At 37.2% G+C, this 16,713-nt stretch overlaps 1 protein-coding gene across 2 annotated transcripts in view; it reads right to left on the bottom strand.

Annotated features, from left to right (window-relative positions):
* Positions 1-1,797: 1,797 nt before the first annotated feature.
* Positions 1,798-16,713, bottom strand: part of LOC106876774 (type-1 angiotensin II receptor-associated protein) — a 32,539-nt gene continuing 17,623 nt past the window's right edge. Inside the window, exons 2-7 of one of the 2 annotated variants that reach the window (XM_014925463.3) lie at positions 13,106-13,140; positions 11,085-11,199; positions 10,446-10,539; positions 8,196-8,232; positions 2,774-2,880; positions 1,798-1,956 (exon numbers count right to left, since the gene is read on the bottom strand). In XM_014925463.3, coding sequence (XP_014780949.1) covers positions 1,847-1,956; positions 2,774-2,880; positions 8,196-8,232; positions 10,446-10,539; positions 11,085-11,199; positions 13,106-13,140 — 498 coding nt within the window. In that variant the 3' untranslated portion in view covers positions 1,798-1,846. Of the gene's footprint in view, positions 1,957-2,773; positions 2,881-6,442; positions 6,474-8,195; positions 8,233-10,445; positions 10,540-11,084; positions 11,200-13,105; positions 13,141-16,713 lie in introns of both variants that reach the window. The other variant, XM_014925464.3, reaches the window with a different exon arrangement.

Genomic DNA, 16,713 nt, shown 5'->3' with positions numbered 1-16,713 from the left:
TCATTTCTTTATATATATATATATATATATATATATATATATATATATATATATATATATATGTGTGTGTGTGTGTGTGTGTATGGACTGAATTAATTGAGGAAAAAAAGAAAAATGTGCAGTAGTAGTAGTAGTAGTAGTAGCAAAGAGATTAGTGAAAGCAGGAACAAATGAGCAAAACGAATGGGAAAGACTTTTGAAGTAGAAAGTTCTAGAGTGAGATTGATGACAACAATGCTGATGGCTGATGACGGAAAGTCTACCCCAAAATGTAATCCTTTTACTCCCAAATTAAATTAGGTTGAGGCCATATTTAAGGGTAGGAGTAAGGGCTGATTTAAAATAAAAGAAATTTATTCAATTCTGAAAATTTGGAAAGTAATGGGAAGAGAAAAAATACTGATGATGATAATGATTACAATGTTGTTGTTGTTCTATATGTAGTAGTAGTAGTAGTAGTTGTTGTTGTTGTTGTTGGTGGTGGTGGTGTTTGTTGTTTTTGTAATTCTTCACATTCTTCTTTTATTAATTCAAGAAATAAGCCAGAGAAACTGAGGCTCCTTTCTTCTGAAAGAGAAAAAGAAAAACAGAAAAAAAAAAGTATTTCAAACAGGAAACAACAATAACAAAAAAAAAAAATAGTTCAAAATATAAAATATGTAAAGAAATGGAGAAGAGGAAGAAGAAGAGAGAGGGGTAAATCTTTGCTTCCATAAAATTAAAAAGAAGAAAAAAATTGGTGGGGGGAGCCAACTAGACTGCCTCTATGTCTATGTCGTTGATCCACTGGCTAAAAATACCAGCCAAATTTCTCTCAACTAAACTGGGACAACAGACTTCAACCCCAACCTCACATTGACCCGGAACTAGTCCTGGGCAAACTGCAGCCTGTGGGACATTCTGAAAGCTGTGCCTGATGAAAATAGCCTTCATTTATTTCAGTACGACAGCCCACTTGATTGAGCCGTGTCTTAAGGGGACTGCTTCTTGAAGAAGGTTACCCATGCCTTACCTAAGCTTTAGGAATAAAATTTGGGAGATGGAAACTGTGTGGAAGCCTGCTGGATGACAGAACTAATCTGTTGCCCAGTTTAATATCATTATTTGTCCCTTGGGTCCTGACTCTTGCAATTGTTTGAATAAGGTGTCTGGTCTGGGAGATGACCTAATATCATATGCCATTTCATACCATAGCAACCAGTGGTCAGCAGTCCAGAACTTAAAGACCGTGTGGTAGGTTAGTCCAGTGTCTGGAGACCATGTGGTTGGTAGACCAACACCAGGAGACCATGTGGTTAAGCAGTCCAACACCAGGAGACCATGTGGTCATTTGTTCAGCATTTGACCATGGTGTCAGACCAGCATTTGCAGACCATGTGGTCATTTGTCCAGCACCTAGAGACTGTGTGGTTGGTTAGTCCAGTACCGGGAGATCGTGTGGTTTGTAGTCCAACACCAGGAGTCCATGTGGTCAAATTGTCCAGCACTTGACCATGAAGTTAGACCAGCCCTTGCAGACCATGTGGTCAGTAGTCCAGCAGTACTGCTTGTGAATAAACCTTAAAAAGCTTTTTTTTTGTTAAAATAAATTCAAAATATAAACCCCTTTAGCATTCAGATTGCTCTGTCAAATGTAATGCTTATTTATTCACATTGTTTTGTATTAATCATGAGGCTTTGAGACTTTGACAAAGTAATAGTTTATTTTAAGAATGACATTATAAGATAGACGTGAGAAGCCAGATCTGGCCTGTTTGAATACCAAAGTGTTAAAAAAAGAAAGACATTGTGAATTACCTTGCCATCAATAACTTGTTGCATGTAAACTCAGCTTCCTCTCGTTACTTCAGGGGTCCAGAGGGAGCTTGTCTGCCATATGACGAGGGGACGCTGCCTCGAGGTTGTTAGTGGGGACAGGTTGATCAATGTTTTCATATGTTCCACCTGTATGGGATGCTAAAAAATAAAATACAAAAAAATAAATAAAATCAACACAAGATAAAACAAACATGAACAAATAAGAATAACAATAGAGTAACCATGGAAACAAAAGCTATTTAAAATGGGGGTAGTGATGGCTGATTGGCATGTTTTGGGAGCACACTATTATTTGTAGTGTGAAGGCATGTGGCTAAGTGGTTAGGGTATTTGGATCATAATCATAAGGTCACGAGTTCAATTCCCAGCTGTGCCTTGTGTCCTTGAGCAAGACGCTTTATTTCACATTGCTCCAGTCCACTCAGCTGGCAAAAACGAGTTGTACCCGTAATTCAAAGGCCAAATATTCTGTGCCACACCGAATATCTCTGAGAACTACATTAAGGGAACATGTGTCTGTGAAGCGCTCAACCTCTTGCATGATGATCCATGTGCAGCTGTTCCGTTGATCCAATTAACCAGAACCCTAATTATCGTGACTAACAAAGTGCCTTTATTGTTAGCAGTATAGACTACACTATATGAACAGTACTGCTTGTAGTATGAATTTCTTCTACATTGCAGTTAAATTCAGCTTAATTTTAATGAAATATGCTGAAGAGTTCTAAAAAGAATGAAATAGTGGAACACAGAATTACTACGAATTAGAAATTTTTAGGAATTTTGTAATAGATAAAAAGAAGATAAATATGTGAACTCTATATATTTTCAAATCCCATCTCCCATTGTGATGAGACAGATATTATCTCTTGTATTAATGTCCATTATCAGAAAGAACCACAAGAACAAACAAAACTGAAAGAACAAAAAGAGGAGACATACAAAGTCTACTTACTGAGGCCTGGTATGCTGAATGTCTCATAGATTCCTCCTCGATCTTGATAGATACGATACAGTAAGAAACAGGAGACTGGCTTTAGAATTAAGTTGACAATGCTCATGCTAACAGCTGAGGTCAAGGAATTGAAACTTGTTCGTGTTTTTTACATTCATTGATTTGAAGACAACGGAAGAGAAATAATGCATGAGGATGGCAAGAAACTGCTGTTACAACGCTCCAAAAATACATCTCTATACATCTCAAAAATACAATCTCGAGTAGGTTGGAGACTAAATTACAAATCCACCCAGCCTAAACTCTTGATAACAATCCAACCTCTAGTTTCCAGGGTACAAAACTGTTCCTTTTAAAAATGTTTGTATTTCAACTGAAACTCGAAATTTTCTTTTATATCAGAATATTTTGTTTGCTATATTTCAAACATCAACTAAACCCAACTGTTACTATATTTCTGTTGAAATATGTTGCCTAGGTTTCAACTAATTTTGAAAATAACAACGAACTTACTAAAAATAACTGTCATTATTAAGCTGGTATTTGGAATATTAATTAACATGAAATTTAAATGGCAGATTTAAAATTTAGATCACTTCAGTATTTAAACTGGCCATATCCAGCCCAGATATTTAATGTTTTATGTTCAACTAGCCAGATTCGATCTTTCACACCTACCCTACAATGTCATTTTAAAAATGCAACAGTCACATTATTGAATTCTTAAAGCTATGAGATAATGCCTAATTTGAAATAATGTGAATAGACAAGCTTTACAATTGACAGAAAAATCTAAATGCTAAAGGATTAAAACAGGAAGTTTGTATATCATAGAAGCAGGACATGTCTCAGGTGAGTTGGTAGCAAAAGGGTTAATCCTTCTCTTGTCATATTTCTGTTGAAAGACACTGCTTTTGTTTCAATAAGTTTTGAAAATAATCAAGAATTTAATAAGATAATTTTGTCATTATTAAGATGGTGTTTGAAACATAAATGAACATGAAATTTTGGTGAAAGGTTTTAATTTAGATTACTTTGAAAGAGACAGTGGTGGTCACAGTTGGATTGGTATCAACAGGGCTAATATCATAATACATTGATATATTTGGATTAATGCCCTCATCCTGGTTGCTAAAATCTCAACATTTCAGAAGATTTCTCCAAGAACAATAATAATTTCTCAGACAAATTTTGTCTGATTTAACAAAATTCAAACAAACAGTTTAAAAATAAAGCTTGTTAATTAAATCTTTCCAAATTTACAGTTATTTTAAAAAATTAACAAAAAACATAACGTACTACTTTAGAAAATGTTAATGAAAGTGTTAATTCTGAAAAATAGAAAAGCTTAGACGAGGCTGGGCCAAGGAGGGGAGAGAGTAACAAAACCAAAACACAACTAAGTGTAATTCTCAAAACAAAAAGAGAAAGAGTAATTAATAATACAATGGTAACTAAAATAACCTCAACCGGTTTCTCCTCTCCATTTTGATTATTCATTGGTCATGGATATATATACATATTTGTGAACATTTTCATAGTTAGAATCCCCTGTCAATTAGATGAGAGAAAGGAAATGTTTCTTACAATATGAGTGGTGGTGAGAGACAAAGACAAAAACAAAAAAACTGGGAAGCATACCTGTTTTTGTGGTATATTTAGATAAATTTCAATGGACACCAGTCCCCTTGTCTTTATTGCAGTCAGCCTTCAGTCTTCTCATAAGCTGTACTTCTTGTGAAGGTCTATATCTAAGTGGTTAGGGTAGTCAGTTCATGACTGTAAGGCCGTGACCTCGATTCCCAGTGCTGCATTATGTCCTTGAGCAAGGCACTTTATTTCTCATTGCACCAGTCCACTCAGCTGGCAAAAAAATGAGTTGTACGTATATTTCAAAGGGCCAGCTTTGTCACAGTCTGTGTCATACTGAATCTCCTTTGGGGAGCATGGTAAGTCAATTACATTGACCCCAGAGCTCAACTGGTACTTATTTCATCCACCCCGAAAGGATGAAAGGCAAAGTTGACCTCGGCAGAGTTTGAACTCAGAACCGTTGCTAAGTATTTTGCCTGGCATGCTAACAATTCTGCCAGCTTGCTGCCCTTAATAATAGCTGATATGAATGTTCGTTGATTTCTCCAGTTGTGTTTTATATCATATAGACACAATATAATATGTTAATATAAGACGTGTGAGACGAATTCATATACTAGGCACGATGGCAGACAAAAAACAAAAAATAGTTAAAATATCTTCTTAGTATATAATGGTGGTAAGTTTTACACCATCTGGAAAGTCATTAGTTGAACTATTAGTCCTCTTGCATTCTGAGGGGTATTGGAACATTTGTGTGACATTAGACCCCAACAAATGCCCATAAATTAAATGCATCTATCTGGGCCACAATTGTGGCCTGACGGCCATGATTGTGGCCCGTTGCGCTTTTTTTTTATTACCACCACAGCTGTCAATATGTGAACACTGTCATATGATCCATCACCATCATTAAGCTCTCATTATCACCATCAAACAAGTTGCACTAGCATCCTCATTACAACCACTGCCTCTCACCTCTACCACAGCTACCATTGCTATCTCCTTAAAGCCACCACCACTACCATCCTCACCACCACAACCACCAGTGCTGCTGTTTCTTCCAAGTGCATTTGTTCGAGGAAATGATGACATAAAAGCTATTAATGTTCCAATGAAGTGACGGAAGCTAAAACTTAAAATCCACTTCAGTGAGAGAGAATGAGGTTTTAAAAATAACGTTCCCTAGTTCTAAGAGATGAACTCACAAGTCTCCAAGCCTCCACTTCAATTTCTTCCTTTTTGACATTTTGTCGGAATAGCAAATTTTGCTCTGGTGGTTATGTCCTTCCCATTGCTAACCACTATTGTGTAGAGTAGAAGGAACAATGGGAAATTAGAGTTGCACTAGATGCTTTTCCATAAGGGAGGAAACAAAACTGTGACTTATGATCATATGATCAACAATCTAGCAGATATCTGTCTGTCTGTCTGTCTATCTGTCGATTTATCAATCTATCTGTTGATCTGTCAATGTCTATTAGGTTAGTTGTCTTCCTACCTACCTACCTGTTGATCTGTCACTCTCGGTCTGTCAACCTGTCTGTCAATTTGTCTATCTGTCGATCTGTCAATCTATTTGTCGAGCTGTCTGTCAATCTGTCGGTCTGTCAATCTGTTATCTACCTATCTATCAGTTGATCTATCCACCTACCATTGATATTTATCCATCTATCTATCTAGGATATCTATCAATCAAGATTTCTATATTTATGATTATATAATCCCATGCATGGAGAACAGAAAACCAAAACAGTAATGTACATATTCATTCTTAATACATTGAGTGAAAGGAAAAGTGTGGTAAAGCTGATATTTGCAGTTATTCATAGTAAGAACACACACTAAACTGCAAATTGGAAGATTTAGAAGAACATAGAACACAACTGAGCTTGAAATCCTCCCTCTGAGGATGAAAGACAAAAGTTGACAGAGACAACTCAGACTGCAGACCAAATCCATGTGGGAGGAAATAATATACGATGTAACTGTTTAAAGTCCTGTACAAGAGTAGATAGGTGGATGTGCAAGGAACATTTTTCCTGTTGTGAAAAAAGTCCCAAATGGTAAGGATACCCAAGACCAAACTGGTATGTACCAATGAGATCTGAAATAGAAAAATAATATCTTAGTGAGATGATTATTGCTGTTGCTGTTATTATTATTATTATTATTAGTATTACAAAATAGTGAAGACAGAGAGCTTCTTATATTGTAAAAAGGAAAAGGTTTCATAACTTTTATATATTTCAAGCATAACAGCCCACCATCAGAGACAAACAGCTAAGAAATGAGAGTTTAGGCAGTGCTAGCCATGTTGATAGTTGGTTCCATATAGGTACGAAATAGACTAACATTTCTTGACTATTTACCTCTGATGGTGGGCTTTTGTGCTTGAAATATAAAGATTATTACACCTTTTACTTTTTCACATTGTAAGAAGCTTTCCATCAAAGGAGAGAGAGAGAGAGAGGGAGGAGGGTAGGGGGGCAATAAAATAAAGCACCAGTCAAGTACCTGAACTTCTGAAATAGCTTGCCCTGTTCCAAAACTTGAAACCGTTATTATTAAGGTGATGAACTCGCAGAATTGTCACCAGGAAGAACGAAACGCTTCGTGACATTTCTTCCGACACATCATCTTTTGAGTTCAGATGCGACAGAGGTTGACTTTGCTACTCCACCTTTTGGGGGAAGTCGATAAAATAAGTACCAGTTGAATACTGGGGTTGATGTAATCAACTTGACCCTTTGCCTAAAAACTGCTGACCTTGAGCCAAAAATAGACAAAAAAAAAAATTATCATCACCATCATTATAAATGACAAGTACTTCCTTCCAGTACTTGAACTAAATAGGACAAGTCAGTCACATATTCGACAACCCCCACTATTCTCTATAAAAATGGTAGCAGGGAGGTGGGCATGTGTGGGAGGTGGGCTAAATTCCAGGACAATATACTCACAGTAAAACCAGGATTCATGTGGTCAGACATTTTTTTCTGTGTGGGTAAATGTGTGTGCATACATATATATATATATACATACATACACATTCACACAAATAGACCACCTCCACACCCACCCACACACCACCTACACCACCCACACACACACATTTAGTTGGTTTCCTGTCATTCAGTGATGAGGATTTAGTTGTTTGAATTAACGTGTAAGTGGCTGAGTATTCCACACACACACAAACACATGTACATCAATGTAATTCTCAGGCAGGATCAGTGTGACATTGCAGGACCCAGGTGCATCTGATGGGATTCTGTACAGTTTCCATTCTCCAAGTTTCATTCACAAAGTATGAGTTGACCCAAGGCTATGTGGAACTATGAGTGGGATAAGAACAGGTGTCTGTTTCCCCAGAGACAGGTGGGGGGAGAGAGAGAGAGTGAGTGAAGGTGTACTCTCAAAGTACAGGGTGAATAACTGGCAAACTGTTGGTTACAGCGATGGTCACAGTATAATGACAAACTTCCTTAGATTTCACTGTTTTGATATTATATTGTTTTGTATTGTAGTCACTCTCCACTCCACCAAAAAACAAAAAACAAAAAAAAAAACACCCCCAATTTGTTTTTAACTCCTTAGAATTCTTCAAAATTAACAGATCTTAATAATTAACTAAAAACTACTGCAGCCAGGCTCGTAGGCAAACCTCACACCACAACCACATGCTTGAAGACTTGAAAGAGTTAAGAAAATGGTGCAGCAAAAAAAAAAAGAAAAAAGAAAGGAATGTAACAAGCAAGAAAACAACAACCAAACAAACAAACAAACAAAAAGAAACTCAGGTAAAACTAAATGGGGAAAAGGATACGCAAGAGAGAATCTGTATTCATGAACACAGCTCATTTCTGAAAATACAGACAAAGCAGGGTTTAAGACATGCAAGGTGCAGCGTGCATTTGAGAATTAAAAGCAGAAGAAAGCAGAGATTATGATTATTATTATTATTATTATTATTATTATTATTAGCATGCAAAAAGGATTAAAAAGTGCTGAAGTTTGGTGGTTAAGATAGAAAGCGTAATTAAAGAACACATTTGAATCAAACAGGCACAGGAATGGCTGTGTGGTTTGCTTCTGGGCCCCATGGTTTCAGGTTCAATTCCACTGTGTGACACCTCGAGCAAGTTTCATTTTGTATAGCCCTGTACGTATGTGTGTGTGTGTGTGTGTGTGTGTGTGTGTGTGTGTGTGTTACTGTCTCCTTGCTTTGGCATTGCATGTTAAGTTGTAAACAAGTGTCACTGTTATGTGAATGCAAGCAGTGGCCTCCATTTGCAATATTCTGTGATATTCCGGTCATAGGAAAATATTACCTGACTTGGAAACAGGTGAGGGTTGGCAACAGGAAGGGCATCCGGCCGTAGAAAAAAACCTGCCTCAACAAATTCTGTCCAACTTGTGCAAGCCTGGAAATGATGATGAATGATCTAATGACACAAACACTTTCTCTTTGAGCCAACAAGAGAGCTGCTACACAGTTGTATGAATTGCTAGAAATAGCAAGCAAATCTCCCTTTTATCATGTTGCCATCATTTAAAAAAAATAAATAAATAAAAGGATGAGTTTGAAAGAAAAGCCCATAGTTAGAACACCTTTCATCATGGGCCTAGTTGACCAGGGATGACCTAGGGTTAAACAGCAACATCTGTTTTTTTTTTTTTCTTGAATTTTAAATTTTAAAATAGCTACTTGTGGATCACACTTAACATATATACACCACTGAAAGGTATGATGCTGTTGCTTTTGTCTCAGAGAAAATTACTTTGTAGACATTTTAAAGAACAGAATATTCATCACCATCATCTCTTCCTAGTGCTCACCACTTCACCTGTACGCCAAAAATGGAGCTGGTTTCTTCTGGGCAGAGTTATCTACCTTGCCCCATAGACCGATTGCAGTTACTGCTGTGGCAAGGTTTCCAACTATTCAAATTCTTTATTTGACCTCCAACTAGATTTTCTATTCAAGTGACCACAGAATGGCCAATTGGATCAGTGATTGATCTGAATCCTAGATCAACCTTGATTAAGCAAGGAATGACCAAAACAGAAACTGAAAACGGTTTGAGAATGCTCTCTGGCTTACCATCCCTGTAAGAAGTGCAAAAGATTTGTTTTAACTGGAACATCACATGTATTGAGAAGAAGCATTGTCACTTAAACAACAATAACCTTCCATGTAAATGTATTCTTTTTTTTTAATTTAATTTAACTTGATTTGGTATACAGTAAGTAATCCCTTGTCATATTGTGGTTCACCTATCATGGTTTATTATTTAAGCTTCTGTCGAGTCCTCCGTGGTGTTGTTTTGCATTTATAATAAAATAAACATATACAAGTTATAAAAATAAAAAGAATATACAGTACAGTACTGTTTCTACTTCAGCAAGAAATAGAAATAAAATTGAAAGAAGAAAAACTACTACTACTACTACTAATAATAATAATAATAAAGCAAAAACCTGGCAGAACACGTACAAAGCATAACATAGAAAATAAATGGGGGATGGAGAGAGGCAGTGGGGAACAGACAGGTCTATCAGTACTGAAAACGTTTTTTTAAACAGGATATCAGTTGTGAATGGAAATAAACTGAAATCTATGGATATCCTTATAAATATGGAGATGCACTTGCATAGCAAGTGACCTGATCTGAGATCGTGTGCTGGAACGAAAACAATTGCAGCGTGGAAGGTGTTTATAAGCCATTTAAAATAACACACAAAATCCGTTAGATTCACTTCAACATTTAAATTTAATTTGTCAAAATATTTTCGTCGCTTTGAGACCGCGACCTGTTCACTGACAAAATTCTGTGCTGATTATAAATATGTTTTCATTGCATATAGACCTATAGAAAATAATCTGTTAGAAAATATAAACCCCTGATGAGAAAGACAAAAAAGGGCATTGGTATGTGCAATGATGCTCATTTTGTTTCTCTCAGGGGTTTATAAGCCCTAATATTAGGCTATTTTCTATAGCCAATACAAGGCAGAAAATATTCACTCATCACTCTTAACTTGCACAGAATACGCAGATATTAATTATACTTGCCTGAAGATTTTCCATTATCTGCATAGGCCCTTGGTTGATAGATACCCAAGAAAACAATGTCTTGAATTATAGTAAATATTTTCAATATTAAAAACTGAAAATAGACAAAGATAAATATCTATTAACGAAACAAGTCAACTATTATTATTACTAGGGTGTTGCCTGTAGTTACACTTCTGGTAAAAATATTTGTTAATCATGCACATACTTTCATAAATTGTTCAAAGTGAAAGGCATTTTATTTTTCAGGCTTGTATTACCTTGTTGAAAGACAGAAATACACACACAAATACCCCCCCCCCCCAAATGTATATTATATAGATACATATAGCCTTTTTCTGAAGTGTGTTGTGTTGTGGTGACAGACTTGCACTTAAAATTCCTGCATTTCTGATCAGAACACACACTCTCTCTCTCTCTTTCACTGTATTTCTCAACTTTTTCTCCACCTTTTCTTCTAAAAATAAGTTGTGATGTATATTTTGATTCCTCTCCTTCCCTCTTACAGATATTGTGACGAACAGACAGATGAAAATCCACTTCTCTTTTATAATATAAGACTACTATTACCATAAACACCAACAGCTAAGTGCAAGAGATAAAATGAAGACATAAAACTGCTGTTAACTCTTAACTTACCATACTAATGGCATCTGTAGATTCCTGGTTGACAATTCCCCAAACTCCAAATGCCAAGACAAAGGCATTCATGTATGTATAGGAAAGTGGTAAAAAGCTGGTTGGCATCGATGCCCTGCAAATCAAAACAAGATGAGAATTAACAATAAGGACAGTGATGAATTCTGCATGCAGGTAGGGGTCCCTCAGGGCTTAGTCCTCATCCCTCTCCTGTTTATTATAATTCTCCCCTAACCAATACAGAGGTGTTTAAGACTGGCTGTCAGTGGGGGGGGGGGGGGAGAACCCAGCACACTCAAAGTGTTTGGCCACAGAACATAATGCTATCATCCAATGCATCAAATTCTGTCAAACCATGGTAGCACGGAAGGTAGATATAAAATGGTGTTGACGCCACGTAAAAAGCACTCAGTCCTCTCTGCAGAAATGATCAGTGTTAGGAAGGGCATCCAGCTGCAAAAACCCTAACAAAACAGACACGGTTGCCTGAGGTAGTTTTCTACCTGGCTCGCTCCTGTCAACCATCCTACCCATGCATGGAAGACAGACGTTAAACAATGATGATGATGAGGACACACAACAAAAATATGATAAACTTGATACTAAATAGATGAGTAACTCGTGTTAACTTCCACACATGAAAACAAACACACAATGCAAGTTTATTTTCCCCTAAACTAGTTTAACAACAGGCTCAACAACAATGTTTATATAGCTGGAAGTGTTTGTCAATTGGTAGTCTGTTGTTGATTGTCAGAAATAAGACACGGGTGTAGGAGTGGCCTAGATAAACACTCAAGACATTAGTATTTCTTTAGAAAATTTTTCTGTCAGTGTCAAAACCTCTAAATGGAAGTCTGACCAGCTAGAATTAGCAGCTAAATCTCTTTCAAAGTTCATCCTACCATCACAATGGACAGCTAATTTCCAAAGATTTGCTCTATCGAAGCTGATGTTAGGCCTATACAATACCTGGTTTGTTTAAACAGGTCAACCAAGGAGTTGGATTGAAAGAAATTTTAAGATCAGTTAATGGAACAAAAGATGAGCGAAGCTTGTTAAAAATTACTCAACCGGATTAGTTTAATTTCAATACACAATTCATGCATACATGTGTATATGTCTGTGGGTATAACATCTACATCCACAGCTATCTATCTATGTACACACACACACACACACACATTTTTTTATTCTCTTACTTGTTTCAGTCATTTGACTGTGGCCATTCTGGAGCACTGCCTTGAAAGGTTTTTAGTTAAACAAATTGGCTCCAGGACTTTTTGAAAGCCTAGTATTTATTCTATCAGTCTGTTTTGCTGAACCACTAAGTTATGGGGATGTAAACACACCGTCAGTTGTCAAGTGGTGATGCAAAGTTTCATGTTCCAAATTCTTTTTCCCTCATTTGTACACCCAAACACCTCTGTTTCTCTCTCTCTCACACACACACAATTATCCTTGTCAATATAGTTGCTCAATCCTCTCTAGACACCCTTTTTCTTTCTTTCTCTCTCCCTAATGACACCACCACCTCCACCCTCCTCAGTCAGACCCCCCCCCCCATACCACTGTGTCTTCAAAGAGCTGAGAGGTCAACCAGAGTCAATAAAACAAACATTAATATAATACGGACATCAGCTCCCTCTCTATTTTCTCCCGTCCCCCGCTCTATTCCTGGGAGGGTCGTCAGTGGGTGGCAGTTACAGTCCTCAGATATGTTCCCTCCATAGGCTAGTTAAAAAAATATACATTAGCAACAGAGGCAGCATTAAGTTAACCACTTAAGCATGGATGCTTTATTAGAACAAACTTCCCTGTGGTAGTTGCCATGACAGACATTCTCATATTGCTAGTGTCTGTTTCAGCCTGGTGTAGTAGTCTTCTACCAGGTCAATATGACAAAAATAAATAAATAGATAAATAATGCTATTTCCCTTTCGTTCTCAAATTTGTGGTGTCCTTGAGCGAAAGTTAAATCGAAAATCTTATCTTAGTGATAGTTAAAAGTTGTTACTCACCATACTGTCAAAATAAAGTGAACTATAACAATGACCTGGAAAATTAAAAAAAAAACAGAAACAGAATTTAGTTAAATGGAAAAAAAAATAAAGAGAAAAAAAAATAAAAAGAGAAAAAAAAAATCAAACAAACAAAACTCAGAAAGTCAACATTAAATTGAATATTTTAAGAAATTCACATAGGGACAGGTGTGGCTGTGTGGTTAAGAAGCTTGCTTTGAAACTGCATGGTTTTAGGGTCAGTCCCACTGTGTGGCACTATATGCAAGTAACTTCAGGCCAACCAATACCTTATGAGAGAATTTGGTAGACAGGAACTTTGTGGAAGCTCATTTTATATATATGTATAACAATAAATGGAGCAAAACGCATATAAATAAAAGTTCCTTTAATTCCTACACATGTTTCAAAATATATGTGAGCTCTCCTTCAAAGAAGTAAGAGCTGCTGGAATTCCACATATATTCATCTTCAGGGAATCAACATATAAAAGCAAGACAAATGCGAAATGATGAGGTAACTTACGAGCTAAGATGTTACATGGCTAAGGTTGTCAAAGGTTTTTTAAAACTGAGATAATATTAATATATACATAAACTTATATATATATATATATGTATATATATGTATATCATGGTATTGACCAGACTATCGGATCTTGTTATACATTGCAGGTGACAATGCGTTTCGCTTTCCAATTGCCACCCTGCTGGCTAAGCAAGCAGGCCAACATCCCCCACTGACCGGAAGGTCAGTCCATTGCAAGGTTATCCATTTACAGCTGAGTGGACTGGAGTTACATGAAATGAAATGTTTTTGCTCAAGAATGCAACGGTTTGGGAATCAAAACTACAACCTTATGATCATGAGTATAACACCCAAACCACTAGGCCATGAGCCTTCACACACACACACACACACACACACTATGACATCCAGTGTTGGTTTGTTTACATCACTGTAACTTAGCAGTTCAGCAAAAAAAACCAATAGAATAAGTACCAGACTTTCAAAAAAAAAAAGTAAAAAAAGTCTACTGAGCTTGATTTGTTTGAGTAAATCTTTCAATGGAGTGTTCCAGCATGCCCAGAGTCCAATAACTGGAACAAGATAGCAGATGATCTCTGTATTACATGGGTGAGAGCCTTTCCTTTATCCGTATTTAATAGGCAGAATATACCCACCCCCACCTCCAGGGATTATTGCTGTCTTTCCACCATATTGGTGATGGAATGGAAACAGTTGAACAGATAAAAACCTCGTTGCCAGGTTGATGAGCCGATTCACACGTGTCTTCATTAATTATAATCAGTACTCAAGCCCCTACCACCCCTGGCCTTTTATTATCCTGCTCGTTATCAATATTGATTGTACGTGCAGAGCCTGCTTGGCTGGGTCGTAAAAAAAAAAAAACTGTTGCTCCCGTCTCAAACCTTTCCAGCCTGTTCAATTGTCAATTTATTGATGTCCCCCTTGCCAAGTAATAGAATAACAATCAGGCTATTTGTTTTGTGATCCGTAGCAAGACTATTGCCTCTGTCTCTCTCTCTCTCTCTCTCTCCTCGGCAACCATTATGCTGACTGTTCACAGCCTTAGTTCTGGGTTTGTAATCAAGTTCATGTGTTCATATCACACTCATGTGGAGGCACAATGGCCCAGTGGTTAGGGCAGCGGACTCGTGGTCATAGGATAGCGGTTTCGATTCCCAGACCGGGCGTTGTGAGTGTTTACTGAGCGAAAACACCTAAACCTCCACAAGGCTCCAGCAGGGGATGGTGGTGAACCCTGCTGTACTCTTTCACCACAACTTTCTCTCACTCTTTCTTCCTGTTTCTGTTGTGCCTGTAATTCAAAGGGTCAGCCTTGTCACACTGTGTCACGCTGAATATCCCCGAGAATTACGTTAAGGGTACACATGTCTGTGGAGTGCTCAGCCACTTGCACGTTAATTTCATGAGCAGGCTGTTTCGTTGATCGGATCAACTGGAACCCTCGACATCGTAAGCGACGGAGTACCAACAACAACAAAATCACACACACTAGTTATACTTCTACAAAATGTTTCAACAATTTCTTTCAGCACAATTCCTAATAAAATTTAATTATTAAAATATAATTGGATTTTTTAAACATTGATTGGGTCTGAGAGTCAACACAAACAAGGTAGGAACCAAAAAGGTCTGTTGGTGAAAATTGATTTGGAACCACTGGTGTATAGTGTACAAACATTTCAATCAACCGAGCTTATTGGAGTTACCTCCCTTCTTGCTTTTTAACAAACACCACTGTGTAGTTTGAGGCTTTTCGACTAACTATGTTAGAGAAGTGAGGTCTTACGGTATTTGATCAGACCACCATCGACCCACTAACTGAAGTTAAAAGGTAAAAAAAAAAAAAAAAATAGATGTTCTGCTCTAAATCAATATAAAAGAAATTATATATTCTGAACAGAAGGTATTTGCTGAGTATTCAATGAATCCAATTAGATATGCTGAATACATCGACAGGAGATTGTGTCATGTGCACACTTGTATACACACACGTACATGTAAATGGGTGTCTATATATAAATGTGTGTGTGTGTGTGTGTGTGTGTGTGTATGTAGGGATGGCTGTGTGGCTGAGAAGTAGATTTCAGCACCACGTAGCATACAGTGAAAGTGTGAAACTGTCCAACCCATGCCAGCATGGACAACGGACGTTAAATGATGACACATACATATATAAAATGATAGTAAGGTGCTTGACTATTCATGATCTGAAGTGAGACTAATCATGATTCCAGTGTAAATGGTGAAATGCAAGTTACTATAATGATTTGACCACCCCATGGAATTCACGAATTAGTAGTGTAGAGATGGCTTGAAACCAGTAACTTTATATTCTACAGAGCTCAGCAGCACTCTATTTACTTATTATACAACATTGCTTTCATCAATAACGAACGCTTTAATTAGCCCTGAATGTATTGATTTTTTTCCGCTCTGGATGCAATAATGGAGAATAATGATATGAAGATTAACATATATCAAATCCACCTGATCCGAGACAGCTGAACGAGTAATAAAATAAACGATATCACACACGTCCAGATATGTATTGCTGTGCCTGTATGTGATGTAGGTGAAGGTGTGAATTGGTGTGTGTGAATGTTGCAACTGGGCGAGATGATAAGGTATCAAGCCTGCACACTAAATTCGTTGATTAGGTCAGCTCTGATCAGACAGATTTAACAACACAATTCCAGCTACGACCATTCTGTCTACTGTTCAGACGTAATATATCTAGAAATAACCATCCAAATACAGCCTTGCAGCATCGAGTAATCTGATGGAGATTTGACTGCTATTTTTAGAAGGTCAAGCGATCACATACAGACTCTCTCATTGACTTGGCAGGTTGAATTGTTTCCAGTTTGTATTTTGTTTTAAGGGGTGGGGTAGCTATATACATGGACATGATATATTAGACTCTCAATGAAAAGAGTCCTATCTACGAATATGTAGTGCAAAGCCTTGTGAGATGTGGTAGGCAGAAACTGAAAGAAGCCCATTGTACATGTATGTATGTGTGTGTATACACACACACACACACACACATACATACA

Source organism: Octopus bimaculoides, chromosome 24, assembly GCF_046866305.1.
Source record: "Octopus bimaculoides isolate indiv1 chromosome 24, ASM4686630v1, whole genome shotgun sequence".
NCBI classification, from domain to species: domain Eukaryota; kingdom Metazoa; phylum Mollusca; class Cephalopoda; order Octopoda; family Octopodidae; genus Octopus; species Octopus bimaculoides.
The sequence above is the reverse complement of the archived record's forward strand: the minus strand, read 5'-3'. Positions and strand labels throughout refer to the sequence as shown.